This window comes from Oncorhynchus gorbuscha, linkage group LG20, assembly GCF_021184085.1.
Source record: "Oncorhynchus gorbuscha isolate QuinsamMale2020 ecotype Even-year linkage group LG20, OgorEven_v1.0, whole genome shotgun sequence".
In the NCBI taxonomy this organism is placed as follows: Eukaryota; Metazoa; Chordata; class Actinopteri; order Salmoniformes; family Salmonidae; genus Oncorhynchus; species Oncorhynchus gorbuscha.
The window spans coordinates 14,875,954-14,890,075 of NC_060192.1; the positions used below are offsets into that span (position 1 = coordinate 14,875,954).

The 14,122-nt window shown below is 45.8% G+C and overlaps 2 protein-coding genes across 6 annotated transcripts in view; one reads left to right on the forward strand and one right to left on the reverse strand.

The window, feature by feature from the left end:
• The window catches only part of tjp2a (tight junction protein 2a (zona occludens 2)), a 40,035-nt gene extending 39,067 nt beyond the window's left edge, over positions 1-968 (forward strand). For 3 of the 4 annotated variants that reach the window (XM_046317448.1, XM_046317447.1, XM_046317446.1), the window contains one exon: positions 129-968. In XM_046317448.1, the coding sequence (XP_046173404.1) occupies positions 129-294 (166 nt within the window). In that variant the 3' untranslated portion in view covers positions 295-968. Of the gene's footprint in view, positions 1-70 lie in introns of all 4 variants that reach the window. The other variant, XM_046317449.1, reaches the window with a different exon arrangement.
• Positions 818-14,122, reverse strand: LOC124007127 (amyloid-beta A4 precursor protein-binding family A member 1-like). Of its 2 annotated transcripts, XM_046317450.1 has the most exons (13): positions 13,655-14,122; positions 7,183-9,085; positions 6,741-6,980; positions 6,587-6,626; positions 6,251-6,396; positions 5,649-5,681; positions 5,403-5,486; positions 3,036-3,239; positions 2,737-2,916; positions 2,358-2,570; positions 1,961-2,080; positions 1,730-1,870; positions 818-1,523 (listed from the first exon to the last, which is right to left on the reverse strand). In XM_046317450.1, the coding sequence occupies exons 2-13, from the start codon at positions 9,010-9,012 to the stop codon at positions 1,452-1,454; spliced, it is 3,303 nt and encodes a 1,100-aa protein (XP_046173406.1). In that variant the 5' UTR covers positions 9,013-9,085; positions 13,655-14,122; the 3' UTR covers positions 818-1,451. The 2 variants fall into 2 exon arrangements, with proteins under 2 accessions (XP_046173406.1, XP_046173407.1); XM_046317451.1 differs by lacking the exon at positions 5,649-5,681 and having other exon boundaries at positions 13,655-14,120.

A 14,122-nucleotide genomic window follows, 5' to 3' on the forward strand; every position in this document is an offset into this window, starting at 1 on the left:
ATGTTGCATTTTTACTTAACTTTCCACTGCCTGTCAGGTTGGGTTCAATACCTTCTTTTTTGATTTACAGACTCAATGCACAACAATCTGAATGAACAAAAATGTCTCTCCCGCTCTCCTGTGTCCAGCTCCAGCTCCAACCCAGAGCCCCAGACCCCGTCCTCCAGGCCACCGTACTCTGAGAGCAGGGGTCACTACGACGACGATGAGGAAGAGTACCGCAGACAGCTGGCCAACCAGACCAGACGTGGCTACTACAGCAACCCCCAGAAGTACAAAGACACTGAGATGTAGGACAGACAGATCCACCTTATTGTTCTCACTGTGGTTACTCGAACACCCTGTCCTGTGGCCCCACCTAGTGGCAGGACAATATATCCCATTCAGGTGTGTCCTGACATTGACTGTTTGCCTCACTGTGTGGGATGGCATATGCCTTTTAAACTCCCAACCCCGCAGTCATATTTATCCAAACCAATAGGGTTCGAATACACTTTTTATAACGTGTATGTATATATATGATCTTTTTACATGTTTTAAATCTTGTTTATTTCAATGTAACAAACCTGGACAGACATGGGGGCACTCTGTCTCCAGCTGGCCGGTTAGTGAGTGGTGGGTCATCTCTCATTGCATACCCTTTGATTTACTGTACTCTGTCATTTTTGTGTATTTTAATACTAGAGATCAGTGCATACAAAGTGCCTTTTATAGTGTAGCAGTGTCAGACCACTGAAAGAAGCAGTCAGCACTAGGCTCTGAGGTGATGGACAAAACATGCCAGTTTACATACAACCTGAGACAATTACATTTTTATGGCATATACAGTATAGATGCGCCATTCTTGTTTTACCAGGGTGTTTCGACCATCTGTATATGCATCTACTATTTGATTCATGGTCCTCCTCATGCGGCTGAAATCAACTAGTGAGTCGTTGACTTTCTCAAATAAATCTATTTTAAACTTTCATTTGTGTCGTGGTGACTGTTTTGTTTCTAATGCAGCCTCAGGCAGGATGGTTTCTGGGAGTTCATTCAACCAGGTGCAAATTATAGCACAGCTGCAACATCGCAGTTACATGCAAGGCTGTAGAAGTGCTTTTGGTCCAATGAAAAGCTCACATTTGGGTTACCACGCCCCCATGGAGACAGTTTACAGTACATTCATAGGATCCTGAAAGATCAAAATTGTTTCTCCTCAATACACATTTAAATTCATTAATCTGCCTGGTAAACTACTCTGTGCCGTTTTACTTCAGGGATGCACCTGTTTAACAGGTTCAGATTAAGGCAAATCAGTGCGGAGTGGCATGAAAATACTTTGATTTTAAGCAAACAGTGATGTGAAAGTCAAATACGTGGCTGATGAATGTAATTAAATAAAAACCGAAGTAAAATCCCCTTAATGTGAACTGGAATGGAGAGTTTTGTCCAGGGAGAGAGAGCAAGTCTCAGATGTAGACCGGCTGTTCCTGGGCAGTCAATAGACGGTACATGGCTGCAGGCATCGTCTTCATGTGGATCTGCAGCACAAAGAAAAAACACAGGTTGCGTGATCAAAACACAGCCGAGCATAGAGTTTTCCTGACGTTTTGAATTGACTGTCAAGTCTATCTCCACTCCATAAATTAATTGTAATGCCATTTACAGATTAAATTAGGATTATTTCAACTCATGACTGTATTTAAGTTCTTGACCTCGAACACTGGACTATTACATGTTACTGTACCTCTCCCACTGCATTAGACAGGACTTGAACAATCTTCTCATGAGGTGTAGCCACCACACTCTGACCGTTGATATCAATGATGCGATGACCGACACGGACCCCTCCTCTCTCAGCAATGCCCCCCCTCATCAGGCTGCAGATCTTTACAGGACAGAGGGACACAAACAGCAATAAATTAATCAAGCACTCAAAGCTAAGGGTCATCTCCCCCCCAATTGTCATGATACCCACAATGCCATTCTGTACGCTGAAGCCCAGCTGATATCGGAGGTCTGGTCTGCGGATCAGCACCATAGTGACGGGGGGACACCTGACGATGTTCAACTTAATCTTGGACTGGACCTTCAGACCCTGGGGGGACAGATTATAACAGAAGGAGACAGCCAAGGGAAGAGGGAAAAAAATGCACTTACAGCACCGCCTGGTCAAGCAGTCAAAGTCAATTGTTTTCAGTGTGTGCCAGCTTGCAGAGGGGTAGACTATTTAGATGTAAAACTGACTGTCTGCCTGACCACAAGTGCATTTGCATTTTCAGCAGAAATGCACAGTTGGGCTGCAGTGACACAGAGAGAAAAGGTGAAGGCAGGGAAAGAGGCTGAAAGAACACAGAGACAAGAGAAAGGCAAACCTTGATGATACTCTGGCAAGTGGAGAGGGGCAGTCCAACCAGACTGGTTCCATTGATGGTCATGATCTGGTCACCAATGTTGAGTCGACCAGACTTCTCCGCAGGCCCAAAATGCATCATGCTAGCAATGATGACGGTGGGCAGAATAGAGCCCCAGCCTGACTCCACTATGACCACGCCCAGCATCTCTCCCTTCTGCTTCTCTATGTAAACCTGCAATAGGATACACACAGAACAAATGCCACTACTTACACCAATAAGGTCAAGGCAACTGTTCACTTGAATGTCTTTCAGTTAGCCCTTCTTGTTAATGCTACTAAAATCCCATATCAAAATTCTAGGCACCCAACACTGGCCTGCCCCCTGGTGGTTGACTCACATCTCTGCAGTTCTCTGACTTGGAGAAGTGGATGAGGTCATCGTTGTACATGTCCTGAGTGTTGAGCAGGTCGCTGTATTCCCTCTGACTCAGGTCCTCTGGGTCGATGCCATTGGCCCGCAGGAACTCCTGGTACGCCACACTGAAGGCCTGGCCAATAGACTGGGCTATGAGCTGGGCCTGGACAGAGGGTAAGAGTGGCAACACAGAAACGCACATATTACGTTGTATGTCATAAAGTTCCTTCATACACACACTTGTGTCCGAGTTAAACAAATCATTTGTAAACACACACTTACATCCTCCGACTCAAACACGTGACAGACCATCCTGTACTGGGGGAGGTCGTCGCGGGCAGGGCTGTTGGTGTGGTCAGTTGTATGGTTCAGATGTTCCTGAGCGCTCCTGGAGCGTACCATCTTCCCCCTGGCCATCAGCACCACCATGTTGCCTATGTCAGCGATGTAGGAGATGGTCCTCAGTGGCAGGTCCATCATGGACGCCTGATAGGAACACAGGATAAGGACATGGTTATGTGGCTATAGAGGGAAAGAGGTGTTTGGCAGTATTGTATGTGGATGTAGTTTAAGTGTGTGTGTGGAGAGGTAAGTTTGATAACTGCGCCGTTCCACCAATTAGGTGGCAAATAAAAATTAAATGTTCACCTAATTGTAACATTGTCATTAAGAGCACATGTTCCACTTCATAAAAAAAAAAATCCCCATCTCAAGAGGCTAAATTTAAAAAAATGACTAGTAAGTGACAATTTCATCTTAAACCAGCCATAAATCCCCTTGTGACAGGGGGAATGGAAGCTTGATGTGTACAACAGGGAGGAGCAATTTAATGCTAAATAAAAATGAAATTTAAACATTTCTAGCCTGCCTATCTATGGGTAATAGGGTTGACGTGTTATGCTTGACCCACTCAGTTTTCCACCACAAAATGGACAAAGGGTAGAACCAGCTCACCTGCTTTATCACTATCATTTGGCTGTTTAATGTTTCTTTTGAAAAAATATTTAAAAAGGAATAGTTTCACCATATTAAAAATGAGAGTTCAGTTCACGTAACAGGGTTAACCTTAAAGTGAGGGACAGATGTAAATGAATCACTAATCACATAATAATCTTTATTTACAATGATGGTGAATACTTGGAGACATTTTGGGTTTAAGTGGGTTAAAACCTGTTTGGGCTAGGCATCCCGGTGAAACGAGAGGGCGCGCAATTAAAACAAATACTCAGAAAAATTATGGCTATGAAACATTTAGGTACATATCAGTTGAAAGCTTAAATTATTGTTAATCTAACTGCAATGTCAGATTTACAGTAGCTAGTACAGCGAAAACATGCCATGTGATTGTTTGAGGACGGCGCCCCACATCAAACATTTTTACCACCGGCACAGGTTTCATAAATTCACAGATAGTGACTAAATATTCACTTACTTTTTGAAAATCTTCCTCTGATTTGTCATCCAAAGTGTCCCAGCTATAGCATGTAGTGTCGTTTTGTTAGATAAAATCCTTCTTCATATCCCAAAAAGTCTGTTTAGTTGGCGCCATCGATTTGAGTAATCCACTCCTTCAACATTATTTTTTACCTTAATTAATTTAACTAGGCAAGTCAGTTAAGAACAAATTCTTATCTTCAATGACTGCCTAGGAACTTTGGATTAACTGCCTTGTTTAGGGGAAAAATGACAGATTTTTTACCTCGTCAGCTCGGGGATTCGATCTTGCAACCTTTCGGTTACTAGTCCAATGGCTGGCTATCTGCTGTCCTAACATGCAGAGAAAGGAATCCGAAAATCTACCCCTAAACTTTGTTTCAACAAGTCAAAATAAGTTTCTATTTACTCCTCAGATACCCTAAAATGTAATCAACCTATAATATTTAGTACGGAAAGAAGTATGTTCAATAGGAAACTTTTTAGCAGGTGCATCCTGTCTTCTTCACAGACACAAATTTCCAAGACTGTGTCCCTGTATTAAAACTGATATTTCTTATTCTTTTTTAAAATTAAAATCCTGAAACCTTGAACATAGACTGCTGACACCCTGTGGAAGCCATAGGAATTGCATCCAGGGAACTAATTTTCAGTATGACCTTATGCTTGCCATTCTAAGACGATGGTCTCTCAAAAAAGGAAAATCTCCTACCATATCTTTTTTGTTATATTCTCCTACATTATTTTAACATTTCTACAAATGTCAAAATGTTTTCTTTTCAGTGGTACCAATGAAATGCATATCCTGGCTTCAGGGCCTGAGCAACAGGCAGTTTACTTTGGGCATGTCATTCATGCGGAAATTGAGGGAAAAAAGGGGCCTAACTAAGAAGTTTAAAATCGTTCTAGAAGTCACAGAGGGTGTACGGAGGGAAATATCAATATGCCGAATTTTGGCACTAGCATTTATTGAATTCTCCATGTGGTCTATACTAAAGCTCACTTAATTTAATATAACAGGCTTTAATATCCAATATTGATGCACAATTTCTACTTAAAATATCAAAAGGGTCGCACACAACAGGCACTCATTTCATGGAACAACCAAATTAACACCGGGATTACTAACACTATATTGATTGTTTGGTACATGTAACATAGCAGCAGCTATCCTTGAGTGAGTCCATGCTAAGGTCAATATTATACAGTATTTACCTGAGTGTCTGCATTCAGCACTTTGATCCTCTGTGTAGACATGAAGAGATCCACTTCTGTGGAAGAAGGAATCTCACCCCCAGTCTGCACATTTAGGGAGAGGAGAGCATCACTTCAACAACAGAAGACATTCAAACAACCATTACAGACAAACAGAAATTATGACTTAAGACACAGAAAATATGACTTAAGACACAGAACAGACAGAAAAATATATATGTTACAGCCGTAATACTGTCACTGTACCTTCTTTCTGTTTTTAGCTTGCTTTTGTGTGGTCTGCCGTATAGAATAGCAAGAGAGAGAGAGAGCGAGAGCGTTCAAGACAGTGCTCCGCCAAGAATAGTAAGATGGGGCTAGGGTATGGACACTGGATTGGCTCACAGAAGATTGGCCATCCCATTTGGTGTATTAGGGCTGTGTGTGTGTGTGTGTATATGTGTGTACACACGTGCCTTGTGTGGGCAGGTGGTGATTTAAGCTGTCTACCACATCTGACAAAAGTTACTGGCCCAGAGGTTATGAAGCAAACATCCTCAAAAGTTTCCCCTTCATCAATGTGACATTAGCACCCCTCAAGAAACAAACAGACTGCATGTGATAACAACATAGACTGACAGATGCCATGGGCATTCCCCAATACTTCTTTATGGACATGAAACAATGTTATTTGGCAGATGTGTCAATAGCTATTTAGTAAAAATGTAATGCACAATATAATGCACATAATTATATGGAACTAAGGACATGAGAATGGTTACTGCCTGTCACTTAAAAGATGGAAGAGTGAAGGAAGGAGAAAGGGAAGAGTATTCGGTCCGAGCTGATGTGACCCCCGTGTGGCTCACCCTGACACGGCTCATAGCCTCCTGGGCCTGCTGCATGCGGGCACTCTTAGTGGGAGTCCTCTCTGACAGCAGGTGGGTGGAGCCCAGGTAGCTGGCCGCAAAAATTATGCCATCAATCAGGTCCTCTGGGTCACATGGCCCTGGGACTGTGGACAAGACGGTCATTGAGGTTGGCGACAATCAATGGTCATCACTTTTGATTTGAGTGACAACATGCCACTAATGCCTAACCTTTTCCATCAAATAATTGAAGTGCATTTTATACCACAGCAAAGCTTAATCTACAAAAACATTACGCTTATCTCACTAATGACCCCCCCAACCAGAGACACTCACCTTCCACGTATGTAGGGAAGGACGGCATATGCCTCTGGATCTGAAATGAAAACAGAATATTACTATTATACATCAGTAATGGTGACAGTAACAGTAGAATAGCACTTCTCTTTCCACAGTGGTGCGTGTGACACAGTGCAGAGCAGTCACTTACCTCCTCAATGGATGGTGGCCTAGGCGGCTCCCTCTGTTCTCCATGCTCCCTCTGCTGAACCTGGTGTGTTCTGGAGGACTCTACCCTCACAGGACAGATATGTTCTGGGACTGGCACCGGAACTCGGGATGGAACTCGGGATAGAACTTGGGATGGGGCTGGAGCTGGTACTGGAACATGGACAGAGGAAGGAACTCGGGCTGGGACTGGGTTATAGTGTGAAGGAGACTGAGAGACAAGCTGTAGGACAGATTAAGAGATACATGAGAGAAAACCTCAATTGATTTCTGGTGGCACATTTAAACAGGAGTAGATAACATTATTACCTCAGAAATCACTCTTATCACTGATGCAATGAATGGATAAACATCCATTCTCTCCACTATGTAAACATTTCAAAAAATGTGATTTCTGTAGTGATCCAGGGCTGGCTCATACTCACTTCGCCACCCGGTGGCTGCTCTGGGGAGGATTCATCCTCATTAGGACTGACCTCCGGTCTCATCACCCACACAGGCTCTATGGGCTGGTCAGGAGTGTAGGGCGAGCGCACCGTCTTTGTCTTCACCTCCTCTATGGCCTCTCGGATGTCCCTGATGGCCAGAGAGATAGCATCCCCTGAGCCTGTGACACTGTCCTCTGAAAGGCCTTCCGCTGGAGGTCGGAGCTCCATCTCAGCCTGCTCATCCTGGAACTCACCTGTACCAGGCTGCCCAGAGCTGGGACGCTCTGACTGGGCTTCACCTTGCACGTTCCAGGGAGGTGGCCCCAGGCTTTGGGATCTGGGGCTTTCTTTGAGGCTGTCGTCCTCCCCATCAGACGTAGTGTCATTGTAGTGGTGTAGCCTTGAGCCGACTGAGCGTCCCTGCCAATGGGGGCTGGTCTGTGGCAACCCCACATCCCTACCTGGCCAGGAGTCACGGGGTTGGGGTTCAGTGTCTGTAGCTCCCTTATAAACATGCTCCCTCTGTCTACGACTGCAGGGCCCTGGGTGAGGTTCTGAATATGGCTCATCAGGGTCAGCCTCAGATCTCCTGTCTGGATAATTAATCAATTTCAAGGGTTCAGGGAAAGACTGAGGGTAGGATTTTGCGTAGGGCTCTGTGTTGGATTCTGTGATAGATTCTGACTGTGGGTAGGACTCATTATAGAATTCTGCATAAGTCTTAGGATACGAGTTTCTGAAGGTGAAGGATTTGGGGTGGGACAGTGGAGAATCAGTGTAGCTCTCATCATCAGGCATTCTGTCATTTTCATAGGTGGGACTTGGGCTAAACTCGTCACTACATTGGTCCGAGTTCTCAGACTGAAGTGGAGGGGGCAAGAATGGTGATTGGTGAAGAGGTGAACTCAGGGGCGGAGCCTCCATGCTTAGCGAGGCAGCACTCTCAGTGTCAGAACAGTACTCATTAGTTCCATCTTCCTGATCATCCTCTACCAGATCCCTCTCGCTCCTGTCTTCTTCTCCCAGACCGGTCTCTTTTAGCTCCCCCTCTCCATGGCCCCCCTCCCTCTGGTTCTCTAGGTCTGTCTGGTTGTCAAATCCACTTTGAGTACTAACAGACTGCATTATGGATGAGCTGTACCCTTCCTCCTCTTGCTCCTGAGGTTGGGGAGACTCTATGTTGGGAAGGGTTTGATGCAGGTCTTGGGAAGGGGGATCAGGGGCAGTAGGACATGGTGTGTGGTGTGTGGGGGTAGGAGAGGTACCAGCAGTAAGGTCAGGTGCTCTACTGTTCTGTGTGTGGTGGGGTGGACAGGAGTGTGGGGGGTGCTGCTGCTTCATTGTTGCGGGACCAGTCATGTCCCTCTGTTCAGTCAGGGGAGCGCCAGATGACCGTTGCTGTTGAAATGGCAGGGCGTGGGTGTCTTGGCCATCTCTCGTCAGCAGTCTCTGTCTGTGAACTCTGACCCTGGGCTCTCCCTGGCGGCGGTAGCAGGCCACGCCAGGGCGAGGCGGCTGGGTGTGGCGAGGAGGCTCCATGTCTGCTCCCTCCCACTGTCTGGATGGGCCCTGCCCTGAGGGAGTTTGTCTACGGTGCCGTGCAGGGCCGCGGCCCGAGCCTTGGTGCGGAATAGGAGGATGATGGTGGTGGTGATGTTCCTGCCCATCCTGACCGAGCATTTGGCAGGGTCTCCAACTTCTCCGGACAGAGACCCCTTCTCCTTCTCCCCCTGTGCTATTGGGCTGCCGGTTTCTGGAAGCAGGTGAAGCCTTATGCTCCTCCAAGATAGCATCACCTAGCCCCTCCCCCTGCTGCTTGTAGCTCATCACTCTGCTGTGGTCTGTTTACCTTTAGAACATGGTCCTTCCGTCTCCTAGGAGACACCACTCACAGCACTGCCTGCAGGGAGACAGGAAATGAATGTGAACAGATAGTTCAGGGGTTATGGTTCAGGGGTGAAACAGAAGGATCAGGAAGGCATGTCTACAAACAGGACATTATGTTTGTGAGCGAGCACCCCTGTGGTTATGAAGTAGATCTATGTATCACTCTCCCAATATCCATTTTAACATCAATTCTATCCTCAATTTCAGAGATCTGCCAATCCCCCACACATCTACAAAGTACAAAGGACACACGCACACGATCCTGATAGATAAGCAGAGCCGCAGGGGCTCCCTATACTCCAGGGTAAAACCTAAATCCCATGGGATTCATCTGGGTGTGTTTAATCTCAGGCATATTCTCCCTGCACCAGCAGCGGCACCACGCCACACCAAAGCAGCTGGCAGATGGCGTGAGGAGGAGGAGGAGCAGGAGGAGGGACTAAGCCCTGACGTCACTGACCTGAGAGAGAGAGGAGGTCAGGCTGAATACCAAACTTTACGCTCAGTGTACAGAATATTGATGTCTGAACTCTAGATAGACTGTGCAGTATACTCAGCATCAATCAGAAGACTGACTTCACAGTATCGTATAGGATCAGTTTTCAAAATTGTGCACAGTATTGCAGGTAAAAGTATTTTGTAGCTTTAAGAGCTATAGCCCATTGTACTGTATGAATTAGTGGCTGAAATTCAAATTTGATGGATACAGAAAGCAGAGAGTGTACAGATTTAATAAAGGCTGGATATCTGGAGACTAGGGGCAGAGGTTAATGCAGAACCTCAGAATGAAAAGGAATCTGAGTGCAGGTGAGAACCGACAAAGAGGAGACATGTAGGAGGACAAAGAGTATAGATTCTATGCTAGAAATATGCCCTTTCCCCGGTGATTGGTGCTGCTGACTGGGTGGGCCCCTAGGGGGCAGTGCCCAGGTCACAGATGGTCAGGCTGTGGGCAACATCGGCCAGGCGGCAGGCGGAGGGAGCTGTGAGCAGCTCCTCCATCTGTTGGGGGCCCAAGTGAAAGCCACAGGGAGGGGATTTACATTGAGTCATTGACTCACTGATCTTACGCTAGCCTAACACACACAGGCCAATGTTAAAACAGTGTTTACATTTACATTTACATTACATTTAAGTCATTTAGCAGACGCTCTTATCCAGAGCGACTTACAAATTGGTGCATTCACCTTATGACATCCAGTGGAACAACCACTTTACAATAGTGCATCTAAATATTTTAAGGGGGGTGAGAAGGATTACTTTATCCTATCCTAGGTATTCCTTAAAGAGGTGGGGTTTCAGGTGTCTCCGGAAGGTGGTGATTGACTCCGCTGTCCTGGCGTCGTGAGGGAGTTTGTTCTACCATTGGGGAGCCAGAGCAGCGAACAGTTTTGACTGAGCTGAGCGGGAACTGTACTTCCTCAGTGGTAGGGAGGCGAGCAGGCCAGAGGTGGATGAACGCAGTGCCCTTATTTGGGTGTAGGGCCTGATCAGAGCCTGGAGGTACTGAGGTGCCGTTCCCCTCACAGCTCCGTAGGCAAGCACCATGGTCTTGTAGCGGATGCGAGCTTCAACTGGAAGCCAGTGGAGAGAGCGGAGGAGCGGGGTGACGTGAGAGAACTTGGGAAGGTTGAACACTAGACGGGCTGCGGCGTTCTGGATGAGTTGTAGGGGTTTAATGGCACAGGCAGGGAGCCCAGCCAACAGCGAGTTGCAGTAATCCAGACGGGAGATGACAAGTGCCTGGATTAGGACCTGCGCCGCTTCCTGTGTGAGGCAGGGTCGTACTCTGCGGATGTTGTAGAGCATGAACCTACAGGAACGGGCCACCGCCTTGATGTTAGTTGAGAACGACAGTTTGTTGTCCAGGATCACGCCAAGGTTCTTAGCGCTCTGGGAGGAGGACACAATGGAGTTGTCAACCGTGATGGCGAGATCATGGAACGGGCAGTCCTTCCCCGGGAGGAAGAGCAGCTCCGTCTTGCCGAAGTTCAGCTTGAGGTGGTGATCCGTCATCCACACTGATATGTCTGCCAGACATGCAGAGATGCGATTCGCCACCTGGTCATCAGAAGGGGGAAAGGAGAAGATTAATTGTGTGTCGTCTGCATAGCAATGATAGGAGAGACCATGTGAGGTTATGACAGAGCCAAGTGACTTGGTGTATAGCGAGAATAGGAGAGGGCCTAGAACAGAGCCCTGGGGGACACCAGTGGTGAGAGCGCGTGGTGAGGAGACAGATTCTCGCCACGCCACCTGGTAGGAGCGACCTGTCAGGTAGGACGCAATCCAAGCGTGGGCCGCGCCGGAGATGCCCAACTCGGAGAGATTGTAGTTTGAGTTTACATGTAGGGGAGAGTATGTTGAGCCATTTTATACATTCAGCATCGCTACATCAAGGGAAATATAGCACTATGTCTAAAAGATATCTACACTGAGTGTACAAAAAATTAGGAACAAATTAAATTTGTCAGGGCATGGACTCTACAAGGTGTCAAAAACATTCCACAGGGATGCTGGCCCATGTTGACTCCAATGCTTCTCACACTTGTGTCAAGTTGCCTGGATATTCTTTGAGTGGTAGACAATTCTTGATACACGGGAAACTGTTGAGTGTGAAAAACCCAGCAGCATTGCAGTTCTTGACCCACTCAACCTGGTGTGCCTGGCACCTACTACCACCCTGTTCAAAGGCACTTAAATATTTTGTCTTGTTCATTCACCCTCTGAATGGCACACACACAATCCATGTCTCAATTGTCTCGAGGCTTAAAATCCTTCTATACCCGTCTCCTCCCTTTCATCTACATTGATTGAAGTGGATTCAAGGTGACATCAATAAGGGATCATACTGTAGCTTTCCCATGGATTCCCCTGGTCAGTCTATGCCATGGAAAGAGCAGGTGATCATAATGGTTATTGATATTGTGTGTCCCTAGAAATAACCAGAATTAAATGTAAAACTTAACAGTTTTCAAAACATAGCTTGTCCAAAACAGTTGTCTCTTGGCACAACTTCCCCGGGGTAAGGGGGTTTGTTGAGCACATGTACAGGGTAAATTGAGCCGCCTTGAGTGTAAGTGGGTGATAGTGTCTTGTGACAGCAGGTGATGGTGCTGGTAGGTCAAAGTTGAAGTCATGGAATGGGGGTGTGGTATATGGTATATATGAGATGTATGCCTACATTCAGATATAGATCTCACTTCCCCCTCCATTTCTTGACCAATTGTCTGGGACAAGGATGTTGTTTCAACGTGCCAACTCGTAGGCAAGTTATCTGCATTTGAGGATACTAAGCCCATGAAACTGGTCCGCGAGATTGTTAATATGTTTAGCAAGCTCAGACTCCATGTCATCAGATGAGACCTCATGAGCATCTGCTACTCTTTCACACAGGTACATATTCCTTTTTTATCAATGTATCTCTTCAGTGTCATTCAGTCTAATTTTACATCCCTTGCTGCTGCTCAAATTGACTTCTTCTCTTCTCTCACTTCCTTGTCTGCTCTCTCAAGAACCTCAATGATGTCAGCTCTGTAACAACCACGACAAAATGCACTTGAGCTCATTTGCATGACACATTGCAAAAATACTATGCATAAAACTGACAAAATGTTATCATAATTTGTATAGAGTATTGTGGACATTGGCTCAATGTACCCCAAGGCAAACATTTTGACTGTATTAGCCCACACAGCTACAAGGACGCACTTTCATGCTAGATTAAGGACCTCATTTGTAGTTTATAAAGACCCAAATTGATGTATAAAACAATATTTGGTTTAGATAACGTTGGTTTAGATACAAGCACCATGAAACTTACAACAAATTAATTTGACTTAGTGAAAATCATTTTTTTGGGACCTAACTTGCTTACCACTTTTTCCATGTGGTTTCTTCCTTCGCAGACATGAAATGATGACCTATTCTGACCTCTTCCTAAATATTTGGTCACATGATTCATTTTGTGCATAGTTTCTTAGAAACAAGGAGTGGCTCAACTAACCCTTTGGCTCAATATACCCTACTCTCCCCTAGTATCAATATGCCTATTGGTTATATTTTGTTGATATATTTGTGGTTTCAGCAGGACAGGATTAACGCATAGACTAAGTAAAGTGGTGTGACGAGTGGCAAAAGCTTGTAGACTATTCAAGTCCCACGTTGAATGGCCGCTGGAAGGACTTGTTTTTGCCTGAACGTGAGGAAATTAAAATGGTATTATTACAGCAGATAGCTTGTGTAGAAAACGCTCTTCCGATTCTGTCACCGTGTATGGAGTGGGACGTAAAGCAAAACGAGTAGGCGCTCCTGTGATGAAATATCCTAATACATGTTTACTTATTGACAACTGCTCAACGAACGGGCTATTATCCTATTTAACAAACAGACACCTGTCTGAATGTCCGGCGACGATGAAAGCCAAAACGATGTGACACGTCTCTAATTAAATGATCCGCCAGGTGCCTTTCATGGTCAAAACATCGGCGCCACTGGTACCTTCATCGATTCGGTGGTGTTATGCGATTCGTCATAATGTAAGCTCTTTGCCCTGTCTCCTGGATCATAAATAGGCGCTTACCTGTTCATGACTAGGAACTGGTAGATCGCGTAACATTCCGCTTCACCATCTTTATCCTACTGGTCCCTCTGCTCGATACCTTCAAACAATTTGCATGGATTAGGCCCGATCGGTCAACTCCTGCTGCATCGTGACATTTGAGCGGATTACTGATGCACAAAGCGACTTTAGACTGCTGTGTTTCAACATGATGGCGCTGCAACGATCGTGTGTTCTACGTAGCCTACACTGCTCTGGTCTGCACCACTTTTTCCCACGCACAGTGAGATATTAGAGCCCGCAAATTCTTCCCTTGCGCACAATGCATCCCCTAGGGCTAAGAAACACCGGTGTAAGCAAAATATCGACACCACGGTGTCAAGCACACAAAGCAAACTATTCAAGATCCCTCACTCACAGCAGTTTATCAGAATAGCCTATGGATGTAGACTAGCCTAAATGATCTATTAGGAAAATATTCCCGAGAAC